The sequence below is a fragment of the Chrysemys picta genome, chromosome 18, assembly GCF_011386835.1.
Source record: "Chrysemys picta bellii isolate R12L10 chromosome 18, ASM1138683v2, whole genome shotgun sequence".
NCBI lineage: Eukaryota > Metazoa > Chordata > Testudines > Emydidae > Chrysemys > Chrysemys picta.
Genome location: NC_088808.1, coordinates 1,775,425 through 1,796,978, shown reverse-complemented (window position 1 = coordinate 1,796,978; position 21,554 = coordinate 1,775,425). Strand labels below are relative to the sequence as shown.

Sequence of the window (21,554 nt, the reverse complement as noted above, 5' to 3'; positions counted from 1 at the left end):
CGTTCCCAGTAACCCAGAATTAGTAAAGTTTGACTACATTTATTTCAGAAGCATTTTGGCTGTAGAGCAGTGTAATTAAACCACCCCAGAAATGTATTTTACTCTAAATTACTGATGTACTCTCAACCCTAACCCTGTGTTAATGTAATTTTTGTTTGAGAAGACTAAGATGGGTGTATTTAAAATAAATAAATGTTATATTTTAATGCCTTTATCACCTAATTCCTAATTTTAGCAATTAGCCCTAGATATAATTAACAAATCAGTTTCTTTGATTGAAAACTAGCAAATATTAGCTCAATTTAACATATTTACGAAATCCATTTTCTGTACAAAAACAATAAATACAGAAGGAGAGTGTCATTATTTGTTAAAAATGAAACGCAAAAATTATCTCCCCATCCCTGCTAAACCTTCGCCCCAATGTTCTTGTATAAAAAACAAACAGAAGAAGAAAAAAGTCCCTAGATTTCTAATGCAGAGAGCTTTGAGTGGGAGTTCCCTCAAGCCCAGGAATATTTCTGGTTGTCAGAGGCTAAAAAGATTATTTATTGTTTCCTTCCTAAACCCAGCTCCACTGCCACCTGTTCAGAATTTAATATAAAGCTGTTAAACAAAACCAGAACTTTGATGCTGATTGCGAAAACAAGTTTCACTGTATCTGACCCTAGAAGTACTTACTACTGATCCACAAGCAAAGGAATTTGATTTTTTTTTTAGCACAGCTATCTTTTTACCTTTATAAGCTGTTTAAAAAATGTAAATAAAATAACTCAGTGGACAATAGAGGGCATTCATCCCACAGAAAGACAGCCGCCACCCTTAGACATGAAATATCGCAGCACATTAAGTCATGAGACCCCGCTAATCAAAGCTGACAGGGCACTGAATGTGATTTCTGCTGAGACTTAGCGATATCATGGGGCACTGAAGCATGCACAGCCTGCCAGACTGCCCCTGTTCATGTGACAATGGCTTTTATTCGCTAAAGGGGCCTGCAAGTGACAAGAGTCTCCTTTGTCTTTAGATTCCTGCATTTGGAGTGCAGGAGAGGTTCATTCAACCAGCCCCAGACACTCTTTGAAAGGCTGAAGTGTAACATAAGATGACCATGAAACACTAGCTTGCCTTCTGCCTACCCCTCATTCTTCTAAAGCACAGCCTGGCCTATTCAGCGTCTCTTCACAGAATAGCATCGCACTATATTAGCCTCTGGTCTGCTGAATTCCATCATTGTTTAAAAAATACCGGCGGCCATCTTGGTTTTCATAAAGCCATTCACCAACACCGAAATGGAGAGCTCAAGAAAGAGAGTTCTGAAAGACTACAATACTATCAGCGCCCTGAAGTCCTGCACAACACATGGTGTGCATGGCATTTTGTCCAGGCTCAGCCTGAACACAAAACAATCTAATACACTAACATTAGATAGCTCAATGTATGGTTTAGGACGACTACTGAAACTCACCTTGCAACTATGCTTGGCTCATGAAAGCAGCTGTATAAGAAAGAGGAAATATATCTAAAGGCACCCCAGCTGTAACTATATAAATAGACATTTTAAATCCCTCTGCTTAGATACTATCCCCGTTACCAAACACTCTAATTGTCAGCTTTAAAACCCTTTTTTGTCAACACCATCGTACTGCATTCCATCAGCAGCTGCCATCAACTGCATTCACACCAGAACAGATACACACCCAGAAACTTGCCACACAGACATTTCTGCCTTTTTCCTTAACTGTCACCTTACTTACAGTCAGAAAAATAAAGCTCCCACTACGTGTTTTGGGAGCAGTGGTGCCATCCAGTGGCCAGTGAGGCTCATCTCATCCTCCCATACTCAGAGGAGTGTCTCACAGAATGCATTTACTAGCCGCGACTATTATAGTAGAACCTCAGACTTACGAACACCAGAGTTACTAACTGACCAATCAACCACACACCTCATTTGGAACTGTAAGTATGCAATCAGGCAGCAGCAGAGACCAAAAAACAAACAAAAAAAAAACAAACAAATACAGTACAGTATTGTGTTAAACGTAAACTATTAAAAAATTAAAGGGAAAGCAGCATTTTTCTTCTGCATAGTAAAGTTTCAAAGCTGTATTAAATCAATGTTCTGCTGTAAACTTTTGAAAGAACAACCCTAACATTTTGTTCAGAGTTACGAACATTTCAGAGTTGCAAACAACTTCCATTCCTGAGGTGCTCATAACTCTGAGTAGCAGGAATTATTCACATCTGTGGCATCTGCCAACAAATGGGTGCTATCTCCAAATAATTCAAGATTTATCTTCCCATTACTACTTTTTATCCCCCCACTACTTCCATCCATAGCCACAGTGTTCTATTAGCACTGGAGGTGACAACCCAAAATTCACAAATCCCAAGAGAATGCTTGGCTCAGCTGCACAAATTACTGTTATTCTGACAGATAAATTGGTTCAGCCTTTGAGAAGCTCTAATATCGAAGGCCATGGGAGGGATCAGATCTGCTTTAGAAGTAAATGAGATAACAAGCACACCGGTCTCTAGGAACATCAGGGACTTCATTGTCTGCAGAGACACTGTTCTCTTATGCGATTTGTGAGAGGTGGGACATGAACACAGGAGGCAAGGATGCATTGTTCACATGAGAATATTAAATGTGTCCAGTGGACTAAAGGGAGTGTATTTCTCTGGTGGAATGTTGGTGCCCCATTCTACAGATAACCCTTAGGGCTTAAACAACGGGTTGGAGAAAGCAGAGAATAATATCAAATATTTAGAAGGATTTCAACCTTCCGAAGACTTAAGGTGGGACAGAAGGGGGCGAAGAGGCTCACATCTGAACGTTTGTTACTGCCCCACCTGAAAGGAGCCCTACAAGAGGTTACAGTAGAATCAGCACAATGCAGACATCCTCACCATGGCTTGCAGCAGAGGCCTCATAGTCCTAGTGCCAGGATTGTCTGTCACATTCTATTACTCTACTCTGTCTTGGAGTGTACAGGCCAGGACCTGCATTTGTTCTTTTGGTGATACTATAATTGGGAGGAAGATATGGGTAAGGGAAATGAAATAGCTCTGATATCCCGTGGACAGGACAACACTGAGAAAAAACATATTTGGTTCTTCTTCTTAAGGAAAAAAGGTTGTGAACCAACTCTTCCTGCCTGAGAAGTGCTCAAGTCAGGGAAAGGACCCTAGAGAAACAGCTTCACAAATAATTTGGAGCTTTCCAGTTCAAAATGCTTGAAGGAATCTGCATTTCCAAAAGAAAGCAGTGAAAAACTCATCTGTGTCCCTGGAGCCTCAAATGTCCAGCAAAATCTTATTTACAATCACACTTGAAATTAGTTGAACACCTTGATTCAGTAATCCCATGAAACAGAGAATCTGTCTGCTAAGATTTTCAGTCAGGTGATATATACCACAAAAGATGTCCCTCACAATACTCCATTTCTGGTCAAAACCAGGACATGTGGAATGGATACTTTTTTATTTTATTAAGCACCCAAAATAAAGTACCCAAAAAAATTAACAAAATTCTTGCAAAATTCACAAAGGGAGTTGGGTTTGACAGGAGTTGTGTGCTCTCCCAGTATGAGGCATGAGACTGAAGGAAGAGTAAATAAGTACCAACAAGTACAACAATCATACTAAATTATACCACACACAGGCCTTGCTGCCGTTATGAAATGGAATTTACACAGAAATATAATGAAAAACAGGCCCAGACACTAACAGAGAATCAGAGCTCTCAGTGTGAAAATCAAGTTGAAAACCAAGACCCACCTCTTTGTACTTGCCCTTGTGGTAAACGTGACTGACATGTCCAAGCAAACTGTTCTGGTCTGCCGTATGTAGCTGAAAAATGCTGATCAGCGGGTCAAGGAGATTAACTTGGCTCTGGGCTAGTATTCTGAACACTCGGGTCTGGAGTTTCTTCAGCCTCAAGCCAGACTAAGAAATCAGAGTCAAACACAGGTTTTAAAACATCAGACAAGGCAATCCATTGGAAAGGGGTTCTCCAGTTCCCCCTTGGATTTTGACACAGAAATCAGGGCAACATGCTATACACATCACTTCACAGTGGCCAATTAAAACAACATTAAATGTTGGTGGGGTAGAACTTGGAGAGGCCCAGTACAAATATCAATCTGAGCATAGGAAACACCCCTTTCTGCTAACAGAACTTCTTGCAGTAGTCACACCTCCAACTCAACGTGGGAGTTAGAAACCAGGTCAGAGGAGGTGCCTTTTGTGGTAAGTGCCCTCAGCAGAAACAAGCCTCCTGGCTCTTGCATTCACCAGCTCTCCACAGGCAACCCTTCCCGGCCATGCATGAGAACTCAATTTCATTCCCAGTCTTGTTGCCAGGTCCTAGAGCGGCCTTGAGGCAAAAGGATGGTGTGATGACACAGGGACACAACTAATAATACATACTTTCATACATGATCATTCTATTAAAACTTTGAAGTTCTTGACTCTCAGTCCTGTGTTTGATTCAACTACAACAGACTGTAATGGCAGAAAATAGAGATCTTGGGGCTCTGAATGGAGAAGCTGAACTCGCAAACTAAGGCACTTGGGAAAAAAATGAAAAATGAAACAGTACAAAGACAAAACACCTGTGACAAAATCACAGGGAGCAGGATAGAGAAAGGAAAAATCTCAAGGTATCAGAATGCAACAGGCCAAGGAAATGGATGAATTACTGCTTTGATGACCCTACAACTTCAGCTTGATCACTCAAGCTACCAGGAGATTCATATTGTTACCACTTTCAGCACTTTGAGTGATAGAAGCTGCTACCACATTGCCAGAGTTAAATAATTATTCCGTAATTGTCTTCTATGTGCAAAACTGGAAGAGCATACAGTGATTGGGCTTATGGGACGTTGGTTCCAATGGGAAAGCCTCCAGCCAGGGAAAAGACTGAAAGGTCCATATTCCAGCAAGGCAGCTTGATTTGGGGAGATAGAAATCCCAGGCAGTGGGAGGAAATGGGAAGGCATTTTAGCACCATTGGTGTTGTTTCACTTTCAGGCCAGTATCACTGGACATACTGCCTCAGTATGAATTCCATCAGCAGGTCACATTATGCTTGTGGGTGCACTAATGGAAAGGAACTGGACTATGGAATAAAGTAATTGGAGGAGAGGGAGGCACTTTGGGAGCATGAAAATCCCTCTCTCTTTTCTCCAGGCTCTGTCTCTTTCTTTCTCTAACCTCCTGAACAGCAGGATGTTCCTTTATCCAAAGTTGCAACTCATTGGTGATGTAATACCCCAGGGAGTGCCCTTTCCCCTTCCAGTCACTGCTGCTCTCCAGCATGTCCAGGAGTCCGGCCAATGGGTCTTCCAGAGCTGCAAAACCCCGCCTGGTTTCTTCCTTGAGCTGCTGAGATACAAAAATACATTGTCATGTACAAATAGATTAGTGAATCCTCCCTTCCCCCAGCTCAACACAAAGATTTTTTATTATTATTTAATTTAATCTATTCAGGGAGGTAACTGTTGCTATTTAACCACCATCCGTGCTTCTAGTGACTTTTCATGTCATTACAGATTCCTTCATGGCCCATTGCACCTCAAACCCAATGGGAAAAGCAGCAATTGTCCACACTAATTATCCCATAAAGACAGAGAAGTTGTTCTGCAGGACAGACAAAGGGGCTTAGGATTTGGGGGAGAGGGGTGTTATTGGAGAAGTGGCGACAGTAAAGGCAGACAGGTTTACAAATCCTATTATCTGCACTTCTAATATACCTACAGATAAGAACACAGATAAAAAAAACACCTCTCCATTCCTGCACTGCAAACGTTTATATTCATCACATAACCACTGCAATCACAATTATGCAACACCTTACACTAGAGTGGAAAACCCTGAGACTAAAATAATTAAGGTTTTAAATACAGGATAAAACATTTAGCATCAGACTTGTTGAAAACTCAAATTGCCTTATTTGAAATCCACTTTCCCCTTCTCCAAAGAAGGGTGAGGTACTTGGTTTAGGGTACCATTGCAATTTTATAGTGGACATCTCATTAAAGTTATAAGATGGAGTGCTGAAAAGCTTGGAACATTGGAAAAAAATTGTACTATAAATCTAAGGAATTTCAGGGTGATCTGTTTAGAAAAGTTAAGGAACTGAACGCTCACTTTGTGAAAGTTAATAGGCAACTTACTACCCATCTGGTCTAAGTGATAAATTAACAGTACTGGGCAATATCTTTATAATGTTTACATTAGAGGGTAGTTTCCAAGGAGCTCAGAGGGTTGGCAGGGAGAAGAAGTGGCATCCTTCAGTAGCCCCACAAGTACCTGTCACCACATGGTACATGCATGGAGCAAGGGGAGAGCAGAGACAGAAGAGAAGAATTCAGTAACAGCAGCTGCTCTCTTTTTTCTGGCTAAGAGGCAAAATCTGAAGGATGCTGATTCCTGCTTGCAGCAAGTTTTACTAATTTATTCTACATGGTGATCCCAGTTGCAGCTTCCAATGGAAACAGTATAAAAAAGACTGAAGAATGACATGGAAAACAAAAGAACATCTAGAGAAAATATGTCAGTCAGTTTTTTCCTTTTTATTCATCTAAAATATGTATTGGAAGACAGTGTGATTTGCCAGTAATTTTCCGTATCCCCTTTCATGTTGGAAAACCTCGAGACTATAACAAATATAAATCTGTTTCTCTTTACTAGGTTATCAACTGCATCAAGAACAATGCTGATGACTAACAAAGATGTGTGTTTAGACAAAAGTCTGCTAAGCTAAGTCTCCCTAAGTATTTTTCCCTGTGGCAAGGGATCGTGATGTCAAACACAGGACTCTAACCTCACTGCAAAATTCAGCAGAAGGCGAAGCCAGGCTACAGTGGAACGCCAACCACAAATATCTGACACAACAGCCAAAGGAAAACAAAGCGACTAGCCAAGTAAACTGCACTATGTATAAATGGTCTCTTTTTTCAAAGCCCCACTTCAGCACATTTGGAATTGAACAAGAGCTTTCTCCGCACAGCTCAGCATCTCCATTGGCTGGAGTCAGAATCCAAGCTTTGGCAAGATGCGCTACAGAACACAATGGCCTCATAAGAGAGCAAGCCCTCACTCACACACACACACATATCTCAGAAAAGTTGCAAAACTGGCAAGAACAGCAATGACAATATGTCTGGATTGATTTTTGATTAAGGATCACTTAGATATTCTAAGCAGTGGGAAAATCTCTCTTTAAAGTCTGCTAATGATCTAAGGGAGTGATAAATGGCATGTAATGTACAGAAAGTATTACCTGAATGAATATCAGAAATCAGAGATGAAAATACCTGTTAGGTCAGCATGCTCATCACTCTGCCAGTGCAGGATTCTTTCTTAAATACATTTACAATTATGTGGCAAGTCTAGCAATGATTCACATAACCACGCTTCCTTGGGAGAGTATTCCTCCCCCATAATTAACCTCACAGTTAAGAAGCTTTTTGCTGATGTCCAGTCTATGTTCTTTTGCCCATTATTCTGAGTTACAAAAGCAAAGAACCTTCTGCTAATCCTGCTGGATTACTCAAAAATTAAGTTTATTTCTCTTCTATGTACAAATCATTGAACTCTCTAAACCCCCAGAATTGGCGTCCTAGCCTAATGTAGAGATCTATTTTTCAATCAGTATTCAAGGGGTGGAGAGGTGGGGGAGGTTAATGGAAGTGATAAACTCTCTTTAGCATTAACAGAAATCACATACATAAGCCACCACAGCCTGTGCCAGGTTGAAGCAATAGGTGCCTTGGTGAAATCAATGTATCTAATCTTTAACTTTACTCATTTACTGTAAATTCAAGGTTAGGGTCACTTTGCTTCAAATTATTTTGTCTGGAACAGTGATGATGGCAAATGGTAGATAAGGATGGGGTGAGTGGTTACAAATTCAGGGCCTTATTCTGTTCTCAAATGAATGCACACAATGCCCCTTGGCATCAACACGGGACACAACTGTATATCTGAAGGTAGGAAATGCCCCAAAAATCTGATTAGTACCGTTGCGTGGCAGCAACTTGATGACAGCAGAGGGAGAAAAGAGAGAGTGTGAGTGTGTGGGGGAGTGTGTGTAGACATCAAGAGTACAGTCCCAACATTAGAATGACTGAATCATTTTACCCCCTCACTGTCATGCTTCCCTGTCTCATCTATACAAATTACTTTTCTCCTGGTCTGCAGGCCCATCTTTCAGTTTTAGAGAGAAGTGGTTCATCTGCATTGGAAGATATGGAAAGTAGTGTAGTAAGTGGGATCCGTGTGGCTGTGCATGCCTGTCATGAGCCCGCACATTGTGTATGATGAACATTTACTCTGTAAGGGGGTCTGTCTTCCTTTTGAGTAATTCAGGAGCAGTTCACAGCAAATAACCTGAAATCACATGCATTCCTGGGATGACACAGTTTGAGAGACTTGCTGAAAATGTTATGTAGGCTGGGATGAGTCATGGAGACCCTTAAGTTACAAAAAAGATGTGGTATAGTCTGCCCAGGACATTTTAATGGGAAACTCTTTTTCATAATATTTTGGTTTGCAATCCACCCAAACTCCAGTTTGCACAGTGTATAGATTTTGATGATTATTTTTCTCTGTTGTTGTTCTGGTGGAATGAACTGTCCTCAAACCCTAACAATTAATGTTTTCCTCTTGCTCTAGCATAACTTGATAGAAAGCCTCAGTCTTCAGAATTGCTGAGCTCTAGTCTGTGTCAGTAATTGACGATTCAAAAAGATACCTCTCGATTGTTGTATTTCCAGCTGTTCAATTACTAAGGGTGGGGGACCGCAAGCCAGAAGAGCTGGAAGGTATAAATTCTGGAAGAGGGGAGGGATAGCTCAGCGTTTTGAGCATTGGCCTGCTAAACCCAGGGTTGCGAGTTCAATCCTTGATGGGGCCATTTAGGGATTTGGGGCAAATATCTGTCTGGGGATTGGTCCTGCTTTCAGCAGGGGGTTGGACTAGATGACCTCCTGAGGTCCCTTCCAACCCTGATATTCTATGATTCTATGAAATGCACCAGTCAAGTATGATGACCAAGCAAATCTGACAACTAGGCTGGAGCACGTAGGCTATGGTACTTTGGGCATACTAGCATATAGTCGATTGGGTATATTCCACACAATGATATAATATTTTGCACGTTCCCAGATATTTCAGGAAAACATTTATGCTATTAACCTGGCTGGAAAGCAGAGACTGCTAAGCATGGGAAGCTAAACACTAACCAGTTATATCTAATTTTTTTGTTAATTTTCTGAGTTCCCAAATTTAGATGAAGTATGTATCATTCCCTTGGAGAAATCTATACATAGCACCTAGAAAACATAGGGCTGTTTAAAAATATATCAATAATTTCACAGAGACACTGTCCAACCAAACCGCAGAATACTGCTCCAAAAATGAAAAGACGCCATGAAATATGAAGGCTTAAATATTTATCCACTTAGCAAAGCGCCCCAACCCCACCATGGGAAGATGTGCTGGCAATTTCAACACTCTCCTTGACAGGTGTAAGGATGACAGGGTACTTCACATCTTCAGATTTCTTACTCTCTACATTAATTGGACAAACAAAAATGTTTAAAATAAAAGATTGACTTTGTTTTTTTTTTAACAACTCAGCCTGTCTACTGCAGCCCTTGTATGTGTGTCCCACGACTGCTGAACATTGGACAAGGCTGCCTTTTATTTTCCCTTCACACTGCAGATCCATAGGTCCTTCCCCTATGTATTGGAATTGAAAGCAATCATGAAGAATTGCGGGTCTGACCCAAGGGCTCTGAGGCTGGACATGTTTTGCATACCGTTATTAGCTCCAGTGTGAAGGGGAGGTTCACTATACAGACTTACCTTGTTCATCTCTTTCTTTGTCCAGAGGGACTGAAGGGTTTTCAGCAATAGGAGTGAGTCCTGGCCTGGGGGGGGGGGCGGGGGAAGGGGGAAGAGGGATATGGGAGAAAAACAAAACAAAACAGATTTAGTGCTTCTGTACAGGCAGTCCAGATACACTGGGGCACTGTTCTGCTGAAGAGAAATAGGACCCTCCATGCCACTGTTTGAAACCACCAACCTTCCAACTGTCATTCAGGATTAAAGTGCTAAAACCCCTCACTCTGGAAGCCTAACAAAACCACAACAGACATCATCCATGCATAGGTTTAACTAAACACCCACACACACGTAAATGCTTATTCGGTGCAAAGCTCTCTGGGTGTATTTACAACGAAATCATGTCACCACTCTTCAGCAAATATGACCGGACTGATCTCTCCCATTTTTTAAATAAAAAAATGTACAGTCCTAGAAGAGTTAGTTTCATGCTTGGTTTAGAAAAGATTATCAATGCTTTCTGAAACTTTCACTGGAATAGATGGAATAGACCTGGGCTTGGACCTCATCCCAGCACTCAGACGAGAGACAGGAGTGGGTGAATTTGTTTGGAAACCGCCTTAGTAATTGTAGGAGACACTCTGTCAGTTGGCAATAATTGCCAGGCTGCTGTGCTTCAGCTATACTTGTTTGTGTTATTAGATTAGGCCCAAGGTTTATGGTGATCCTGGCAAGGCATAATTTATTGGAGGATGAGAGAGGATGATATACCCAAAACCCACAAATTCAATGCAGACTAAAATTATGGGAACGTCATCTGGGCTTTTCCACTGCTTTTACAAACCAAACCAATAACCACAGCAACTTTTAAAGCTTTCTTGATGAAATTCTGCATCAATTAGAACATGGTACGGGGGAATTTTTTGCTAAACTCTGAAGTCCAGAATGTAGTCTTATTAAAAATAGGCTCAGACTTCTTGGTTAATTAAATAAACTTGAAAAAAAGACACAATTAAACTACTCTCTGTATGCTATATATAAAACCTGAATAACTGACTTCAAAATGTGGGAAGACTTGTATCTTAGTATGCCACTTCGGCCAACAGAAAAGCTACCTCAAGTGCAAAACTTTTCCCTCAACTCAGCTACATTATGAAGTGTGATCATTATAGAATATTGTAAGAAGCCAGTAGATTGCATGTTGAACTGACAGCATTGTATCACTTGTTCAGGTATTTCTATCATGAAGTTCCTTCTAGGAAATACCACAATCAGCTTGACTCGGTCATATTTACAATTTATTGCATAATATTTTACATCATCATTGGGAAAGTCAGGCTCCACAACAATTGTAGAGTCACTGACTTTTGCAAGAATAAAAATGCATCGTTTACACACACGCACATGCAGACACACACACATAAACCTCTCCCACTGATTTCAAAGGGGAGGTGTGCCCGCATGAAAAGTCAATATATAGCCCAAAGTGTTTAATAGAATCCATTGAAAATCTGAACCATTATTAATGTGTGGAACACTTTGGGATGATGTAGAAAAACTAAGAGTTATGACTTTGCATAAGGCTAACAGTTAAACCCATTACAAGCTTTCTAGACCTCTGTCATCAAAACAAGTTCCTTCTTTGGTGATTTTCCCCCCTAATCTTTTCACAGTTGAAGGGAAATCCCACCCAAATCTCATGACTGCTTGAATACAAGGATAAAACAGCAGCAACGCAAATAGTCTCTCCAGTCCACTTCCAGTGATGCAGCATTGTCACCAGCTCTTCTGAAAAACATATGCTCATCTCCTCAGATGCAGGATAAATGCTACAATGCAATCACATGTGCAAACCAACTTAAAAAATAATTAAAGAATTTTAAATGGGATGTATACAACAGCCAAGTGTCATCCCTGGAGCTATCTCCTGTCTATCCTGCTCCTGCATAACCACAGCCCTGGTGGAACCCAGGCATTCAGCAGACTGCAAGACCTTCCCAGCAGTTACTCCTCCTTTGAAAAAATTAGATAAGTTAATGGAGGATAATGGCTATTAGCCAAGATGATCAGGGATATAACCCTATGCTCTGGGTGTCCCTAAACCTCCAACTGCCAGAAGCGGCGACTGGACAACCAGGGATGGATCACTCAAAATTCTCCTCTTCTGTGCATTCCCTCTGAAGCACCTGGCATTGGCCACTATTGGAAGACAGGATACTGGGCTAGATGGACCATTGTTCTGACCCAATATCGCCGTTCTTATGTTCTCCTGGCTGTCCAGGGCTGCTGTCAAGACACAGTTCCAGGCAACCAGGCTACTTCTACTTGTCTGTCCTGTCTTCCCACACTGCTGACAGAGAAAAAAGAGGTGGCAGTGGAGGCTAGCACTGCCTGCCACAGTCTCTCTTGCTGCCGGAAGGTCTGGTGGGAGAACAGGGGAAAACAATGGGAGAGAGGGAAAGAGCAGGGCCAATTGGATAGGAAAGGAAAGTGGAGAGTGGGATCGGACAAAGAGGTACATGTACAGGGTGTGTGTATGTGGGAGAGCACGATAGTGAGAAAAAAACAAAACTACAGTTTCTCTGCTGGAAAGCAACCACACCAGCTCACTGCAGGTCCGTGTGTCTACATCCAAGAAAAAGGCAATTCCTGCTTGATTCTACTGAACAAGGAATCATATATAGAAATAGTAGGTACACTACACAAATCCTAATTCTCAGCAGCAATCCCCTCCTCTCCCCTCTACAACTTCATACAGACGTAGGATGTCTATGAGAACATTTGATCAAGGTTCAGTGAATATACCATCTACTACCCGGTGGCAGACAAAAGGACAGATGGGGGGGGGGGGCACCAATGAAGCTCAGAGTCAACACCCTTTGCTGCCCAGCCCCACTGCAATGTTCACAAGGAAAACGGGGAGGGTGTTGGAGTTTGTACTGAACTCTGCTTGGACACCCTTATCTGTCCTATCAGCCTTTGTGTAAGCTGGGGAATGGTCCCGCTACTGTGGGGAACTTTCCTGGTTTATACACGACCCCAGTGAAATGGTGGGCTGGCGAAAGGATCTGAGTCCTCGCTCCCACTCCCTTTACCCAGAGGCCTGCCTGACCTCGAGGGCTCCCCTTCCACTCTCCTGTGTGGCATAGTCCTAGGCTGGGCCCAGGATTTCTGGGGGGCTCGACCCCCTCCCCCCACCTTGTTGTGGTCACTTAGGGCAGGGGTTAGAGGGTCCCCACTCTGGGGGGCGCTCTCTGCTCTGGACGCTTCCCTGACCCACTGAGCATTCCATACAGTTCAAAGCAAATACAATTTATTAAACAGCAATCAATTTTAAAAAATAAGGAAAAATGGGAAAGGTGAAAGGAAAACCCATCAGCCTGCTCTGTGGCCTGGGGACATCACAACCAGCCATCTATGGAACATCCGGGCAGTTCACAGTCTGTCCCTCACTACCCAGGCCCCTGCCCAGGCCCCAGCTGTGCTGCAGGAACGCTGCGGGTCAGACACTTGCTCTGGTGGAAGCCACACGCCTTCAGGCTCTAGGTGGCAGGACCCTTCTTCCCAGCGTCAGCCCCCCGTTGGGGTTACGATCCCCCCCAAATCTGGCCCACAAGGCCTCTTGGCTGGGGGCATCTCCCTGTGCTGGGCCCCCTGCCCAGGGTCCCCCTCGCCCTTCCCATCTGCTCACCACATCTGGCTCCAGACGGCTCCAGCTCCACCTCCACCTCCACTCTGCCTCAGCACGGCTGCTGCTCTACCTCTAGCCTCTTGGACTGCTCCTTTGGCCCCTCTGGCCCTGGTTGCTACAGCTCTGCCCCCAGCACAGTTCTGCTCCCTGAGCTGCTTCTGTGGCTCTGCTCCCAGCACTGACCAGCTCTCTGGGCTGTTTCTCTGGCTGGCGCGGCTCTGCTCCCCAGTTCAACTCGGGCCCCTGCTCTCTCCTTAGCTCGGCCCAACTCTGTTCCAGGCAATTCCAGCTCACCCAGAGGACTGGACCCCCCGGGCCTCCTGACTCCCTCATTAGCCTGCCCGCCCTGTCAATCAGGCTGACCTGGAGCATTAGCCTCTCCCCACTGTTCCTGGGGACTGTCAGTCTCAGGGTCCTGCTTTCCCATTGACCCTTCCCCTTTCTTTTGGTACTGGGAGCTAGCCAACCAAAAAAAAACCCATGAGTTTTAGTAAAGGGCTAACAATCCCCTAACATTTGGCTAGGAAACATGATATAAATTTGAAGTTCTTACCCTCTCCGGCTACTGGAAGGGAGGAGGAGCTGTCTGTCTCCTCTTCCCCAACCAGAACCTCTGGGAGCAGGGCGGAGGTCTCTCCCCCATCCCCCTGGCTACTGTGAGGGGTGGAGAGATCTCTTCAATGTTTTCCCTCTCCCTCCATGGTTTGGCCCTTCTCCTCTGAGAGTACCTCTAGTGCCTATCCCTGCTGCAGCCCTTAGATTTCACAAGCAACAGCATGAAATCAACACTATTCTTGACAGAACAGTGTCAAATAGTGCTGCTGCCACAGGATTGTCAATAACTGCCCATGCAGGGTCTTGTCAATTATATTCTGCTGTGTGCTATGAACAGCACAAGGTGAGCAGCAGCAGCACAGGAGCTGAATGTCTGCAGATTCAGGAAGACCACACTGCATCGCCTCAGGTTTCTTTTCAACTAGACTAGCTATTTTTCAAATGAAAATTATATTCTAGAGAAACTGATGGCTTGCTATGGGAAGCTCCCCACTAACTACTGGCAAGTGGGTTTTTCAAGTCCTGAATTAGATAAACTAATGACACAGGGATGGACCCACAACAAATAGGTGTCAGAAGATGGTGTGGGAGAGCTGGAGGAGGTCTGCACTCTTAGCCTCCAAAACATGCATTCCAATTAGAAGAGTGGAGAGCAAAGTCCAGTGTAGCCAATGAGACCATGAGTTTGTGGTCAAAAGTCCCAGAGTGCCCTGGATTGGTGATCTACTCTACTTCCCAAGGCAGAGCAGAGACATCAATAGCACATAAACAATCTCTGCAATGGGCACTGATCTACATCCTCATCAGCAGGATCCACAGAAGTGCCAAGCTCTGAGGGCACTCCAGAACCTCTGAGCCCTAGAAGAGGTCCCGCAGAAAAAGGCTGACGTACCTTGGTGGAGCCCTGGGAAAGAAGCATACTGTACTCTGCACCTGCTCGTTGCAGGCGCAAACAACCTGGCTTCCCCTCTGGCCCCTTCCCCAAACACTACATTCATGTTTTACATTTTTTTTTACAGTAATTCAATAGCATTCAACGTTTTTAATTAAGAAAATAAACCCCCTTCCTTTGTCCAGTAATAAAAGAGGGTGACTGTAAATCCAGTCTTTCCCAGTTCTCAATGTCTGTGGTTGCATTTATATTTTTAAGTTGGAAAAGTGCCTCTCAGGAAAGCCAGAAACTTCTTTCTATTCATTCTCTTTTTTCTTTTTGCATAGATCATTCAGAACACATTGTGATCACGACAAAACTGGCACACACAGGCTGGTGAAGTAAAATGATGGTTTGGTCATGTGCCAGCTCAAAATTCAATTACATTATTCACCAATTTTACTGAAATGTACTGGCAACAGAAATCCATTTTCTAACCAAAGCCACTCGTGTATCTTGCAGGGGGAAATGAGACGACAAACCCCAAAGGAGAAATTCACCAGTGAAAAATCTCTCGGCGGTTTTCCTTTGTGTCAAGAGCCAATAAATGCCACACAGCCTGAGGCCTGGAAGAGTTATGGTCAGCTAATTAAAATAAACTGAAAGTAAGAGAAAGAAGATAATGTGATTGAAATTTAGGATTGCAACCACCAGTCAATTACAGCTGCACTTTATAGCTAGTCAAGTTCTATTTGTCAATGCTCAGGCCTTCGCTAAGGCAACGTTAACTAACATCTCTAGCCTGAAAAATGGGCAGGCTTTCCTTTTTTTTTTAATATTAAGTCTTTATTACCATGTCTAACAAGAGGCAGATAATAAATATAATGATTTCCAAACCAAAATCGACCCATCAATTAGGTCATAAACAACCTTAACTCTCCCCTTATGGTTTTTGCCTAAAATAATACTAAAACCAGGAAACAAGCCTATCCTCAATGAACATCTTCAGTTTAACAGAATGATCATTTGGGACAATTCTGCAAAAGAAAAGAGGGTTGTAAATATTTAAATATCATACTGTGAAGCTGTACGTACATGTAGGCAGCATATCTGGAGCTAAGAACTCAACAAATAAGTAGTTCACAAGCTAGGAGGTGCAGGGTTGTGGGCAATCACACTTGTATCACAGACACAAATGTACAAAACCAAAGCCATTGTCTCAACTGCCTTGATTCCACATGCAAAGTAATAAACAGCTTAAGATTTACTGAAGTCTCTATCAAAACCTGATTTGTCAACAGTCTCCCAGCAAAACATTTGTATCCTGACACGCAAGGTACGCTGGATACATAAAGTGGAAGGTTAGTGGATTCAGGGACCAAGTTAAAATTGTTTGGGTGACATTAAAGATAAATTTCTATCTTTTCTGATGATCAGATATTGTTTTTTAAGATAACATTAACTTTGAATTTTCAAACTAACATTGGGGATTAAAAAAAAAAAAAGATACAAAGTTCCTCCATAAGTAACGGATAGATATTTACAACCTTGAAGTCTTCAGCCTTGCCTATTCTTAATGCGTACATCTCACATAAAGAAACTTCAATCTAACCACATACTGATTGGAATAATTAGCCTCTACATCTTTACTACACTGTGTAAAGGGATTCTTTGAGCTTGTGAACATGATTTTACAGAGAATTGCTCTTGCCATCGTGAATTCCATACTTTTCTTTGTAATTATATACTCATTCATATAAATACATGTAACAAACACCTGAAGTGAGACAGTTTTTAAATATTTGGGCAATTTTATAAGAACCAGCATTATACTTCACAATATACATTTTGAAGCCCTGCATTATAACCACATTTAAGAGCTCGCTAAGAGAAAGCAGACATTAAGAGGAGAGGCAAAACAAGCGGTAGATGAATTTTGGATAATTTGAGAGACTGGAGAAAAGATGAATGTATAAATACCCGGATATAAGTATACAGAAGGGAGTGCTACTCTCCCTGTGCTTTATAGGAGGCTTATTAAACAACTCATTACTACCGGATTTTACTCAGACATGTAGGAAAAAGGAAAAGCACTGCCAACATGCTGACTAGCTGGTGGAATGGAAATTCATACCAATTAGAGATTATGGTTACCTAGCCGAAAGGATCATAGTTTAGATCATTCATTGATTTTTAAAGTTAGGGTCTTATTACTACAATATTGTTGGATCCTGCTACACCCTCCTTGCTTTGTGCTGAAGCCTCACTGCCTCCCAAAAGACTCATTTAACCCACTGTCAGCTTCAGTATGAGCATGAGGAGGTCCCTGAGGAATATAGGAGCTAAATGGGGAAATCCCTCAGAAAACAGTTAGAAGCTCAAAGGAAGGAGACAAACATGTTTCTGAGAACTGGGGATTCTCTGTTGCTTTTAGCTTTTTTCCAATTCCTTTTGCAAAACTTATCATGCTTGAGCACTAGGGGCATCCAATTAAAAATCAGACTTATGGCCAACTAACATAACCCTCTTCTGGTTTAAAGCTTCTCTGGCTGCCGAGAGAAGGAATGGGGCCAAGCAATCAGTAAATCAGAATAAGCAATATAAGTAGGCGGAATTCAGTCTCTGAATGGCAATGGTTTAGTCCATCAGGATTTAGGAGAATCTACAGCATTAAGAAGCGGGTTTTTCATTACTATCATTCCATCTCCTTTAGACCAATCAACTATGCATTCTCCTCCTAAGAACATGTGTTTTAAATGACATCTAACGGTATAGCCATAATTTCCACATACTTTCCGAACATTCACAGTGAAATGCAACCCCTGCTTATTTTGTATTTATGCTGATAGAACAGTATAGCTAAAATCGCCACTATTCATTTTCTACAACTGTACAGTCATTTTTTCTTTTAATATTTCCATTCTGTTCACTATCCTGAATAGACAACTCATAGAGCACTTTACTGAATATAACATGGCATCATGTGGTATAGTTGTATACAAGGGTTGGTGTGATAAGTTACAATCTGTAAAAATATAAACAAAATAAAAATACAGATTTCCAATATGAACATTTTTTATAGTGATCAAAAAATAAACACATCAGGAGGTAATGGAAGAGGCAGAGTTCCAAAGCAATGATAAACTCTATCATAAAGATGAGTAACAAAGCAAGGAAAGTTACTAACATGAAACTGTCATTGTCGCAGGGTAGGTCCACCTGTACAGGGGATGTCTGGTTGTGAGAGAATTAAAGTAGAGCTTGGGAGGCCTAAATGTCCTAGTCTCCCAAGTCACCACAGCAGACCTGGCTCCTAGGGTAGCAGGACCTAATGCTCAGAGTCTGTGCAGCAGCCCTTTGGTTTTGGGCAGCATGGCCTGAGTCACTAGGACCACCCTTCTAGTAGTGTAATACGGCCTGGTGGCTGGAGTCAATAGGACTATCCATTTGTGGCAGGGCAGTGTTCCCTAGTGGCCGGAGTCAATAGGATTACCCTTTTGCGGCAGGGCAGTATGGCCTAGTGCAGGGGTGGGCAAACTTTTGGGGCCGAGGGCCACATCTGGGTGGGGAAATTGTATGCAGGGCCGGGGCAGGGGGTTGGGGTGCAGGAGGGAGTGCAGGGTGTGGGAAGGGGTGTGGTGTACAGGAAGGGGCTCAGGGCAAGGAATTGGGGCAGAGGAGGGGTGTGGGGTACATGAGGGGGCTCAGGGAAGGGGGTTGGTAAGCAAGAGGGGTGTGGAGTGCAGGAGGGGGCTCAGGGCAGAGCTTGGGGTGGAGGAGGGGTGTGGCCGTGGGTTGGGGTGCACAGGGGTACAGGGTGCAGCAGGGAGCTCAGGGCAGGGGGTTGGGGGGCAGGAGGGGTGCGGGATGTACGAGGGGGCTCAGGGCAGGGAGTTGGGGTGGAGAGGTACGAGGTGCAGGCAGGGGGCTTAGGGCAGGGAGTTGGGGGGTGGGATGCAGGAGGGGTTCAAGCTCCAGCTTGGCGCCGCTTACCTAAAGCAGCTCCCTGGCCCCAGCCCCACACCACTCCAGGAAGCGCTGCGGCCCCTGGGGAAGGGCGGGCAGAGGGCTCTGGATACCTCCCCCGAAGCTCCCATTGCCCGCGGTTCCTGGAGGCAAGGGCAACGCACGTGGAGCCCTCTGCCCCCCTGCCCAAGGGCCGCTTCTGAGAGCGGCGCGGTACTCGCAGCGCCACGGGGGGCAATCCCGTGGGCCGGATCCAAAGCCCTGATGGGTCGGATAGGCCCGCGGGCCGTAGTTTGCCCACCCCTGGCCTAGTGCCTGGAGTCAATAGGACTACCCTTTTGTGGCAGGGCAGTGTAGCTTAGTGTCTAGAATCAACAGAATCGCTCTCTGTGGCAGGGCAGTGTGGCCTAATTGGCCAAAGTGGGGTGGACTACCACCCAGGGGTGGGTTGCAGGCTGTGTTGGGGGACCTGGGCCCTCCTTACTCCACTGGGTCCCAGCCCAGGCCCTGTCTGTTGCAGAATTATCTGCCACCGAGTCAGCAGGTATCCTTCTGAAACACAATGAGTCAAAGCCCGGTACCTCAACCAGATCAATACTTAGTCCCCCTGGGCTACTTCCTACCCGTTCTTCCATGGCTGATAGTCTCAGGGGTTCTGCGGTCTCCTCTGTCTGTGGCATTGGGTGGCTGGTGGTCAGTTGGAGCCGCAGCCCACCTGGCCTCTGCATCTGCGAGCGCCAGCAGTTCCTCCGCAGGAGTCTGCAATGCAACTCTGTTCCCTTCGGCGGCCAGCCCAAACTGAGCTCCCTTTTATATCCTGGCTCCAGCTGGACCATGCCCAGCAGGGACGAGGGGGCATGGCCTTCTCAACCCGCAGAATGTGATCAACCCCCGCTGAACCAGTACGGAGTAGGTACACCCCGTCACGGTCATGCTCAGAGATTCCAAGGCTAGAAGGGACCGTTGTGATCATCTAGTCTGATCTGTATAACACAGACAACAGAAATTCCTCAAAGTAACTCCTTTTTGAAATAGGTCAGTGTTTCTCAACAAACTGTCTGTGGACCGGCACTGGTCCCTAAGATCTCCCTGACACAGGTTAGGAAGACAGCAAGCTGGTCTCTGGCATCAAAAAAGTTGAGAAACACTGAACTAGAGCATAAGGAGTGTATTGCCTTTGCAGAGCCACACCCTTGGAGTACACAAAGAGACTCAGTTCTCCAACTGTTCTTATCTGAAAGTTCACTCTGCATGAAGAGACTCTATTAACCTTCTGGTCCCTTTTATCACAGATTGTGTGCTCTTGAGCCCCAAGACAGAGTGATTCTTCCTGGAACCATACTGTTTCCACTTTATTTCCACAAACAGCACCACCAGTTCTCTTGATTTCTCATAGCAGTTTAGTTACGATGCATCCTCCCCCACCCCCTTCTCTGATGTTTGGGAAGTTTCAAAAACTGCCTCTCCCTCAGTGACCCCAACCCCTCCCATACCTTCTCCACACAGCTAAAAATACATCAATAGGTTCATTGCCATGAGGGTGTTATATAAATACAATGGGATAGAAAAGGAGGTGGTCCACGCACTCATGAATGGAAAAGGAGATGGTCTCTGGGACGGTCTTTCTACTAAGATGTAGCCCACACTCCAAAAAGTCAGAGACCTCTGGCTGTCTATAATGTAATAATCACCTAATGTATGTATAACAGGTTGCCAGTGTGAATGTCAGATCATTTTAAAGGAATATTTAAGTCACTAGAGGCTAGTTGCTAGGAGCCTGGTAAGTTTGAATTGTACAGAATAGCTGTTCCTCACCCCTCAATGTTTATTATGAACTGCAGAAGACACACACACAAAAGGATGAAATCATACAAAATGAGTGATTACTTATTTTCAGAAGCAACAAACTTTTTTCTTTAACAAAAATATTAGAATTTACAATATTTTGTTACCAAGAGTACTTCTTATTTCTTAAGGTTCTCTCCCTGAAACCCAATAAGACAAGTATGCCTTTCTAAAATACATAACTATGCTGACATTAACTGGATCAGAGCAATAAGAAAAGAAAATGAAGTAACAACTTGGCTAGCAAACGGAGGGATCCTTCTTTATTAGGTATTTCTTGCTCCACTCCATCCTTAGGCTCAGTCTTCAGCTACAATTTTCTAAATGACAAGTGTTTTGAAGTCTACTGCAGTTCGAAAGTTATAGCTGAAGTTGGAGACGGAGCTTGAGGATGAAGTGAAGCCAGAAGTACCTAATAAAGGAAGACCCCCCCTAACTGTGTTGTTACTTCTGTATTCGGGATTAAGCAGATCTAGTGTTTCTTACTGAATTTCTCTGCAGAAAAATTTGAGACATTCAGAGAAATTCCTCAGAAACGAATGGTGGCCATTTGCCAAAAACAACCCTTCACGTGATCTGTACATTCTGCAATGTCTCTAAGAGTTTGTCATGTTGACTAGATGATGGCAAAGACCTAGGAGAACTCGGAATTTGGAGACAGAGACTGGGAGACAAAAGGGTGAGAGTGGAAAGGGAATGGAGCAAAGGGAAGAGAAAAAGGGGGTAAAGTCTGGTGAGGGGACAAAAGAGTAAAACAAAGACAGCGTGAGG

General features: G+C 43.7%; 1 protein-coding gene across 12 annotated transcripts in view; it reads right to left on the bottom strand.

Annotated features, from left to right (window-relative positions):
• EXD3 (exonuclease 3'-5' domain containing 3) overlaps window positions 1-21,554 on the bottom strand; it is a 685,344-nt gene that overhangs the window by 515,902 nt on the left and 147,888 nt on the right. For 8 of the 12 annotated variants that reach the window (XM_005295926.5, XM_065572491.1, XM_065572493.1 and 5 more), the window contains 3 exons: window positions 9,877-9,941; window positions 5,218-5,388; window positions 3,781-3,948 (listed from right to left, as the gene is read on the bottom strand). The exons of 1 other annotated variant lie outside the window; for it this stretch is intronic. In XM_005295926.5, the coding sequence (XP_005295983.2) occupies window positions 3,781-3,948; window positions 5,218-5,388; window positions 9,877-9,941 (404 nt within the window). The remainder of the gene's footprint in view (window positions 1-3,780; window positions 3,949-5,217; window positions 5,389-9,876; window positions 9,942-21,554) is intronic. 3 more of the 12 variants (XM_005295927.5, XM_065572494.1, XM_042855695.2) reach the window with 1 other exon arrangement.